The 9511-nt window shown below is 47.1% G+C and overlaps 1 protein-coding gene across 1 annotated transcript; it reads right to left on the bottom strand.

Moving 5' to 3' along the window:
* Positions 1–3268: 3268 nt before the first annotated feature.
* On the bottom strand, positions 3269–9124 carry myh6 (myosin, heavy chain 6, cardiac muscle, alpha). The gene has a single exon (XM_037685987.1). It carries the CDS (start codon positions 9068–9070, stop codon positions 3269–3271), a length of 5802 nt encoding a protein of 1933 aa, XP_037541915.1. The 5' UTR covers positions 9071–9124.
* Between the last annotated feature and the right edge of the window lie 387 nt (positions 9125–9511).

Below are 9511 nucleotides of genomic sequence, written 5' to 3'. Positions count from 1 at the left end.
GCCGTCCCTCCTCTGGACCTGTCCAAACCGCCGTCCCTCCTCTGGACATGTCCAAACCGCCGTCCCTCCTCTGGACATGTCCAAACCGCTGTCCCTCCTCTGGACATGTCCAAACCATGTTGTCCGTCGTCTCCCCGTCCTTCCACCTGTGTGTTCTGTCTTTGTCTAAATGAAACGTGTGAACCTGGAGTTTGGGTCCAGGATGTCCATCAGAACTCCTTCAGAGTCAAAGCAGAACTTGTGTCTCTGACCGACGTGTCTTGATCTTTTAAAGTCCTTCAGAGGACAAAGAAAGTGTTTGAGGCAACAAAACAAGAAATGAAGTGAAATCAAACACGTTTCTGACGTCACACACTGAGAATTTATTCTGAAAGATTAGTTTCTGTTACAGTAAATAAAGAACAGATTATTAAAATATTAAATTAAGACAAGTCCTGCTAATGAACATTAGTTCACGGTTAAATCTGATTTATTGAACCAGATTCTACAAAAATCAATGATATTTAAAATGTTAGGTTTCCTGCATCGTTTGATATTTGCACTCACTTTTATCCTTTAATCGAGATATTATTATTATTATTATTATATTAGCTTTGCTAATATATAAGTTTAATTCTTGTTTTGTGGTTTTTACTGAACTAAAGCCTGAATCTCTTCTTTAAACTTGTTGGAGGGAAATATTCCTGAGAGATCAATAATTTTGTCTTTTTATGATTTTTCAGCTCAACTTTAACAGATTATTTAATAAAGTCGTTAAAGTGAAAACCTCCGTGATGAAGCCGGAACCGTTTATTTTTTGTTTAATCTTCACTGATTAAAAATTAATAATGATTTTTATACAAAAAAAGTTTTTATAAAAAGTTTCCGTCCTCCGTCCCAGACCCGTCTCGGTCCGCCTCTGCCTGCCGGGCCTCGGGCTCCGGGGCTCGGCCTCGCGCGCTCCTGTGGGTCGGTGGCTCGGAGGATCCTCCGCGGTGACCGGCGGAGCTCGGAGCCGGGGAGGTGACGCCCTGGCCGGCCTGGGGGGGCTCCGAGACCCTGGTGGAGAGGACCGGGGTACCCTGGGTCTCCCTAGGAGGCTCTTCTGAAGTAATCTGATTACTTTGATCCCTGCTGGTCACGTGACTCTCACTGTGATTGATTAGTTCATCTCTGTCAATCAAACGGTTTGCAGCTCCAGAGCAGGTGTCGGGCCCGGTCAGACTAGTTTGGGTCCAGGTGTGGTCCCCGGTCCTGGTCCAGTTTCGGGGGGATCCGGGGGTCCAGATGAGGCCATAGTAAACCCCCAGGATGACGGCGGCCAGAGACACGGACAGCAGGTAGCCCACCACGGTGCTGAGTCTGACCCACTTCCGGTTCGCCTTGTCTCTGGGTTCGGTTCGAGCCGCAGGACCGGAGCCCGGACTCCAGCTGTTCTCCCGCATGGTGTGCGGGATGTGCGGGTCTGTCAGAGCCGGGCCGGTGGAGCTGCGCTGCCTCCTCCCGGTCCTTCCATCCGGATCTGGTCCTCCTGGACCACTTCAGGTTTTATACTCGGTCCGGACCAGACTCGAACCCGGGGTGCGTGGACCGGAAACTCCTGTCACGCCTTCAAAATAAAACCTTTTTTAAAATTAAGAGTATGGAAGTCCATTTCCGCCAATTAAAAAAAAAAAAGGTCAATTTAAACAGAGTTTTAAGATCATAATTAAAGAGTTTCAGTCGTGACTTTAACTTGATATTTAATAATTATTATAACTTCAAACTTGTGATGACGTTATCTGAAACTTTTTGTGGCTTTCTCAATATTTTGAAATTTTAGAACAAAATTAATCAAATTCATAATTAGGACCATAAAACTTGTGACTTTCAAATTCACAGTTAAAGTTTTAAAATAGAATTATATCTTTAAAAAAAGAAGGCGGTCACTAAAATGCATGTTATAACTTTAAAATCTTTATAAATGATTTTTAAAGCCAGAAAATGGTTTTGAAGCTTCAAATGTAAAACTGTTCTTCTTTCAGCTCTTCCATCTTCAGGGATCTCCCCCGTCTCACTCTGTCCTCTGTCTCACTCTGTCCTCTGTCTCACTCTGTCTCACTCTGTCCTCCATCTCACTCTGTCCTCCGCCTCACTCTGTCCCCTGTCTCACTCTGTCTCTGTCTCACTCTGTCCTCTGCCTCACTCTGTCCCCTGTCTCACTCTGTCTCTGTCTCACTCTGTCCTCTGCCTCACTCTGTCCTCTGTCTCACTCTGTCTCTGTCTCACTCTGTCCCCTGTCTCACTCTGTCTCTGTCTCACTCTGTCCTCTGCCTCACTCTGTCCCCTGTCTCACTCTGTCTCTGTCTCACTCTGTCCTCTGCCTCACTCTGTCCTCTGTCTCACTCTGTCCTCCGTCTCCGTCTCACTCTGTCCTCCGTGTCCTCTCTTACTGCATCCATAAATCTTCTCTTTGGCATTGTTTTAATTATGATTTTTAAACTATAATCTTGACTTTATCTCATAATTATAATTTTTACCTGCACAATAATGACCAAGACTCACAAAGAAAGATGTTACATTTTACAGTAATCATTTAGAACGATTTTAAAATATGAATTTACAGCTAAAACAGCCATAATTTGTTTTGCTTTAACCTTATACTTTAAAATTTACATGAATATTGCACTTAACACTAGGACAAAAAAGAAGAAGCGATCTCACACCGAAACCTTTATTAAATCACAAATCAGAGATGCTAAAGTAACATTGGAAAACTTCTGATTTCATAAAGTCCTGATTTGTGTTTAAGAACAGAAATTTCACAGACGTGAATAAAGCTCAAAAGATTTTGACAATTGACAAAAAGTTTGTGACAACTTGTTCAAAGACTTGCAGGATTTTTAACTAACACAAGTGAACTCTTGAATATTTCTCGGTTCAGTTGAGCGTCTGTGAAGCCTAAACGTTTAAAATGAACTCAAAGAGCTGAAATATAATAAATGAAATGGAAACAAATGATTCAGACTCACTGATGTTTTAGAAACAGACTCTTAAACTACTTTAGTTCTTCGTGGGAGATTATCTGCGTCTGTTAGCTGGAACGATGGTCAAGTGGTTTTTGGTGTCAGATTTTCCGCAGGTTTGGCTCCAAACATCAAGAAAAACCTGCAAATAAAAACAGATTTGAACAAATTAATAAAGAACAAAAATAGTTTTACAAATCCAAACTTTCAACAGCTGCACCAAGCGCTACACGGCACATTAAAACGTGGTCATTAACCTGTGACGGAGGGGGTCTGGTGTCTCCTCACTCCTCCAGGCCCTTCTTGGAGGGTCCGTCCCTGGTTTTGGCCCTCAGCTTGTTCACCTGCGACTCGGCGATGTCGGCCCTCTCCTCCACCTCCTCCAGCTCGTGCTGCAGCTTGCGGAGTTTAGCCATGTTGGCGTTGGCTGCCTCCTCCGCCTCTTCAGCTGCGCGCTTGTAGGACTTGACCTTCAGCTGCAGCTTGTCCACCAGGTCCTGCAGGCGCGCCATGTTCTTGCGGTCCTCCTCGGTCTGGTACGTGAGCTCTTTGATGCGGCGCTCGAACTTGCGGACCCCCTTGACGGACTCCGTTCCCCTCTTCTGCTCTGCCTCCAGCTCGTTCTCCAGCTCCTTGATGCGAGCCTCCAGTTTCTGGAGCTGCTTCTTGCCTCCCTTCATGGCGATCTGCTCGGCCTCATCCAGACGATGCTGCAGGTCTTTGATGGTCTGCTCCATGTTCTTCTTCATGCGCTCCAGGTGGGCGCTGGTGTCCTGCTCCTTCTTGAGCTCCTCAGCCATCATGGCTGCGTCTGTTATTGCTTTCTTTGCCTTTTCCTCTGCGTTGCGGTTCTCCTGGATGTTTTCCTCGAGTTCGTTTTGAAGGTTGAGCAGGTCTGCTTCTTGCTTCTTCTTCTGGTTGATCAGGCTGGTGTTTTGAGAGTGCAGTAGCTGCATCCGCTCCGTCACATCGATCAGTTCCTGTTCTGCCAGTTTCCGGCTTCTCTCCGTCTGTTCGAGGGCGGCCCTCAGCTCCTCCAGCTCTGCCTGGATCAGGTTGTTTCGGCGCTCCAGCAGGGTGATGTTTTCTCTCAGGTCATCGTTGCAGTGCTGCGTATCATCCAGCTGCAACTGTGCGTCTTTCAGGAACGCTTGGAGGGTCTTGACGTGCTTCTGGGCCTCAGCTGCCTGCCTGTTTGCTTGGCTCAACTGGATCTCCATCTCATTCAGGTCACCCTCCATCTTCTTTTTGACTCTCAAGGCCTCGTTTCGGCTCCTGGTCTCAGAATCCAGAGAGGACTGAAGAGACTCCAGCATCCGTTGGTAGTTCCTCTTGGCCTGCTCCGTCTCCTCGTCCTTCTCGGCCATTTTGCGCTCCATGTCAGCCTTCACTTGATTGAACTCCATCTGTGCTCGAAGGATCTTGCTCTCTTCGTGCTCCAGGGAACCTTCTGCCTCTTCCAGTGCTGTCTGGAGTTCAGCCTTTTCCTGCTCGAGTTGTTTACGGATCTTCTCCAGCTCGTGGGCGCTGCGGCCGCCTTCTCCAAGCTGTTCGGTGAGGTCAGAAATCTCCTCCTGGAGGTTCTTGTTCTCTCTCTTCATCGTCTCAAGCTGATCCAGCGACTCTTCATAGGCATTCTTAAGCTTGAAGAGTTCAGTACTCAGAGACCGAGCTTCCTTCTGGGAGGCCTCCAGTTCACACTGTGACTCCTCAAACTTCTGCTTCCACTCTGCCAGGACTTTGTCAAAGCTTCTCTGCTTTTTGTCCAGTGCTGCCGATGCAGCATTAGATCTCTCCAGATCCAGCATCAAGTCTTCAATCTCATTCTGAAGGCGATGTTTAGTTTTCTCGAGGGATGAACACTTTGCATTCACGGCCTCGATGGACTCCTCAGCTTCTTGAAGTCTTTGGACCAGCTTCTTCTTTGCCTCTTCCAGCTCCTCTGTTCGCTGGATCCCATCAGTCTCATATTTACTTCTCCAAGCTGAGACTTCTGTGTTGGACTTGGACAGAGCTCTCTGCAGTTCGGCCTTGGCCTCCTGTTCCTCTTCAAATTGTTCCCGGAGCAGATCGCAGTCATGCCGAGCAGATTGTAAAGCGTGGGCGAGAGCGTTCTTTGCCTTCACTTCTTCGTCCAGTTGCCTTCGTAGATCTTCCACCTGCTGGTTGTATGAGTTCTTCCCTCTGGTCAGTTGTGAAATCAGACACTCCTTCTCCTCCAGCTGGCGTCCCAGCTCACCATTCTCAGTGAGCACTTTGGCCTTGTGGGTTGTCAGGTCATTGATAGTTCGCTGAGCTTCCTCGTATTTGCTCTTGTACTCATTCATGTTGTCTTCTATGGTACGACACATCTTCTCAGTGTTGGATTTGGCCTTCACCACGCTCTCCAGGTTGGAGGATAAGTCGTCCAGCTCCAGTTTCAGCTCTGTCTTCTCCTTCTCCAGTTTCTGTTTCACCCGCTGCAGGTTATCTATTTGCTCTCCCAGTTCAGCCACGCTGTCTGCATGTTTCTTTCTCAAAGAGGCAGCGGTCGCTTCATGTTGGAGGGTTGACTCCTCCAGTTCTCGGCGCAGCTTCTGAAATTCAGCATCTCTCTTTTTGTTAAGCTCGACCTGAGTAGACGTGGCTCCACCTGCTTCTTCCAGACGCTCACTGATGTCCTCCAGCTCACGGGAAAGATCTGAGCGCTGCTTCTCCACTTTTGCTCGGGCTGCACGCTCTGCATCCAGCTCCTCTTCCAGCTCCTCGATTCTTGCCTGGTTCTCCTTCAGCTTCTTCTGAAGCTGAACCGAGGCAACCTGCTCATCCTCCAGTCTTGAGTTTATATGGCTGATCTCAAAATCTTTCTTTTTGAGTTTTTCGTCCAGCTGCTGCTTGTCATTCTCCAAGTCCATCAGTGTCTCCTGGGTCAGTTTCAGGTCCCCCTCAAACTTCCTCTTGGAGCGCTCCAGGTCCATCCTGACTTTCTTCTCTTGCTCAAGTGAGCCCTCAAGATCGTCCACCTGCTGTTCCAGTTTAGCTTTAGCTTTGGTCAGACTGTTGGCTTTGTCCTCCTCACTCTGCAGGTCATCCAGTGTCTGCTGGTGGGCCTCCTGCAGTGCCCTTTTTTCCTTGGTCAGCTTCAGGATGTTCTCATCCTGAGAAGCCATCTCTTCAACCAAGTTTTTCACCTTGTTCTCTGTAGCATGCTTCTCCTTTTCCACCTTGGCCAGTGTTAACTCCAAGTCATCAATATCTTTCTTTAGCTCACTGCACTCATCTTCAAGCTTGCGTTTCTTTGCTGTAAGATCTGCGTTCAGCTCCTCCTCATCCTCCAGTCTTTCACTCATCTCCTTCAGCTTGGCCTCCAGTTGGATCTTGCTCTTAATAAGCTGCTCACAGCGTTCCTCAGCATCAGTCAATGTGTCCTGCTCAGACTGAATCTGTAAAGTTAAATCATTCTTCTCTTGGAGAAGAGTCACTATTTTCTCCTCTAGTTCCTTCCGCCGGGCTTCTGATTTCTCCAGAGCTTCCTTCAGCTTGTTGAATTCATCTTTCATGTTGGCCATTTCTTTTTCAGCCTCAGCGCTCTTTAATAGGGGTTTTATCTTGAAGAAGAGTTTCATCCAGGGCCAGTTCTTCACACCTAGAAAAGATCGGAGGTTCCACTGGATGACCATCAGGGCATCCCGGCGTTCCACCAGCTTGGCAAACTTCTCCCTCATGAGGAGTCCTCTGGCATTAGCTTGGAGCCTGGTTATGATTCGAGAGAGTTGCTCATCTCGCATCTCCTCAAGTGTTCCCAGCAACCCGGCTTTGAAGAAGACCTTTGTGTGGCCAAACTTATACTGTGTGTGGTCAATATCCAGTGATCCCAACAGCTTTTCTGCACTTTTCTTACAGTCCATGAACTGACCCTCTGGGATGGCAGAGGCGTTCAGGATTCTGTACCGCTGCTTAAAGTCACCATAAAGCACCCTGTTTGGGAAGCCTTTTCTGCAGATCCTGATGCCTTCCAGGACACCATTGCATCGCAGCTGGTGCATTACTAGGCAGTTATCCATGACCCCTGGAGTTTTCCTCTCATTGGGAATCAGACAGCGGACAAAATGAGGATGAGTGGTCTTCAAGTTGGTCATCAGCTTGTTCAGGTTTTCTCTGTGAAGAGCAGATACTGTCTGAAATGAAGAACCCTTTTTCTTGGCTCCTTTGCCACCTTTGTCTGCACTATCAGATCCTGCATAAGTTGAAAACAGTAGACTTAGCAGTTTCAGAGAAGACTTCTGGTAAAGGCCAACCACTGTTTCATTCAGAGGGTCTTTGTTTTTGACCAGCCAGTTTCCGATGTTGTAGTCCACTGTACCAGCATAGTGAACCAGGGCAAAATGTGCCTCTGCTTTCCCTTTGGCTGCCCTCGGCTTCTCAAACATCTTGTTTTTGCCCAGATGATTATCATAGAGCTTGGCCTTGAAGGTTTGGTCACTGGCTTTGGGAAACATACATTCTTCCTCTAGAATGGAAAGAATTCCCAGAGGCTTTTCAATCAGGTCAATGCAGGCCTGCAAGTCCATCCCAAAGTCAATGAACTCCCATTCGATCCCCTCTTTTTTATACTCTTCTTGCTCTAGAACGAACATGTGATGATTGAAAAACTGTTGCAGCTTCTCATTGGTGTAATTGATGCACAGCTGCTCGAAGGTGTTAAAATCAAAGATCTCAAATCCAGCGATGTCCAGAACTCCTATAAAGTACTGACGGTGCTGCTTAGTGTCCAGAGATTGATTGATTCTCACCACCATCCAATTGAACATCTTCTCATACACTGACTTGGCCAGTGCACCAATGGCGTAATAAACTTGGTCCACACTTTGGCCCTTGGTGACATATTCATTTCCTACCTTGACCCTGGGATGGCACAGCCCTTTGATGAGGTCAGCAGAGTTCAGCCCCATTAGGTAAGCTGATTTATCAGCAGCCTCCGTCCCATCAGGTTCACCCTGCTCTTCACGCTGCTTTTGTTTAAACTTCATGTTGCCATAGTGCATGATGGCACCTATCAGTTTGTAGACACCCATCTTCTCTTCTGCGGTGAAACCAAGAACATCAAAGGCGCTGTCTGTGGCCATCAGCTCCTCAGAATCATTGATGGAGGCGACTGACACTTCTCCCTGGGAGATGTAGGAGTAGTCATATGGATTGTTGGTGATCAGCAGAAGGTCCAGCAGCTCTGGCTTCTGATTAGACAGAATCTGGTAGAAGATGTGGTAGTTCCTTTCAGCCTTTAGTTGAAAGGTGACACGGGACTTCTCCAGAAGGTACGTCTCAATGTCAGCAGATGACAGTTTACCACTTGTGCCGAAATGAATGCGAATAAATTTTCCAAAACGAGACGAGTTATCATTTCTCACAGTTTTGGCATTTCCAAAGGCCTCAAGAGCTGGGTTTGCCTGGATGATTTGATCCTCCAGCGTACCCTTGCTGCTGTCTTTCTTGACTGCACCACCAACTGCAGCAATGCTGGCAAAGTACTGGATGACTCTCTTGGTGTTCACCGTCTTTCCCGCTCCGGATTCTCCGGTGATGAGGACAGACTGGTTTTCCCTGTCAGTCAACATGTACTGGTAGGCATTATCCGAGATGGAAAAAATGTGGGGGGGAGCTTCACTCCGCTTCTTTCCCCTGTAGGCTGCCACCACCTCAGAGTCGTAGACAGGAAGCCACTTGTACGGGTTGACAGTAACGCAGAAGAGCCCAGAGTAGGTGTAAATCATCCATGCAGCATAACGCTCTTTAAGGTTAAACAGCACTGCAGGCTCATGCAGGAAAGTGAACATCGCCATGTCTTCAATTTTATCAAACTTTGGCGGGTTCTGGGGGTGAACATTAGCCTCTTTTACCGTCACCGTGTTCCCATCCTCTTTCTTTACGTTTGCCATCCCTCCTTCTTTGCTGAGTATTTGCCCTTTCACATATTCCACTTTATCGTCTACAACAAAACATTCGGTCTTGATGTCAAAAGGTCTGGTCTGAGCCTCCAGACGCTCCTTATCAGACTTCCTCAGGAAAGGAGCAGCCTTTCCAAACTCGGCCATTAGACCATCACCCATGGTGGTTGATGTAGTTGGACAGCAGTCAGAAGAACACAGACGACAGTGCTTTCTTGTTGATGCTGATGAAGAACTGTGCCTTCACGCAGCTTGTAGACATTTATGAATGCTCCTTGTGGACCAAATAAGGAATTATCTGATAGGACAAACCAGCTACTGAACTAAATTTGTCCCTGAATGCACCATGAGGGCAGATTCAGGACCTTTGGCTGTTACAGTCCATTTTAGGAATAGCAGAGATTCAGTTCTTATCTGCTTGCTGATAGCCACTGATCTAGCTCTTCGTGTAAACTTGACTGTACCCTCATTGCTGCTTGAGATCATCTCCTCTGACAATTAGAGTTAAAGGCCAAGACTTTCTTTAGGCTTGCTTATTCGTTCCTGCCTGTTTTAAAACTAAAATAATCTTATAAGGATTCACAATGTTGTAGCAGTTGTGTT

The sequence above is a fragment of the Nematolebias whitei genome, chromosome 12, assembly GCF_014905685.2.
Source record: "Nematolebias whitei isolate Nwh7 chromosome 12, NemWhi1, whole genome shotgun sequence".
NCBI lineage: Eukaryota > Metazoa > Chordata > Actinopteri > Cyprinodontiformes > Rivulidae > Nematolebias > Nematolebias whitei.
The sequence above is the reverse complement of the archived record's forward strand: the minus strand, read 5'-3'. Positions and strand labels throughout refer to the sequence as shown.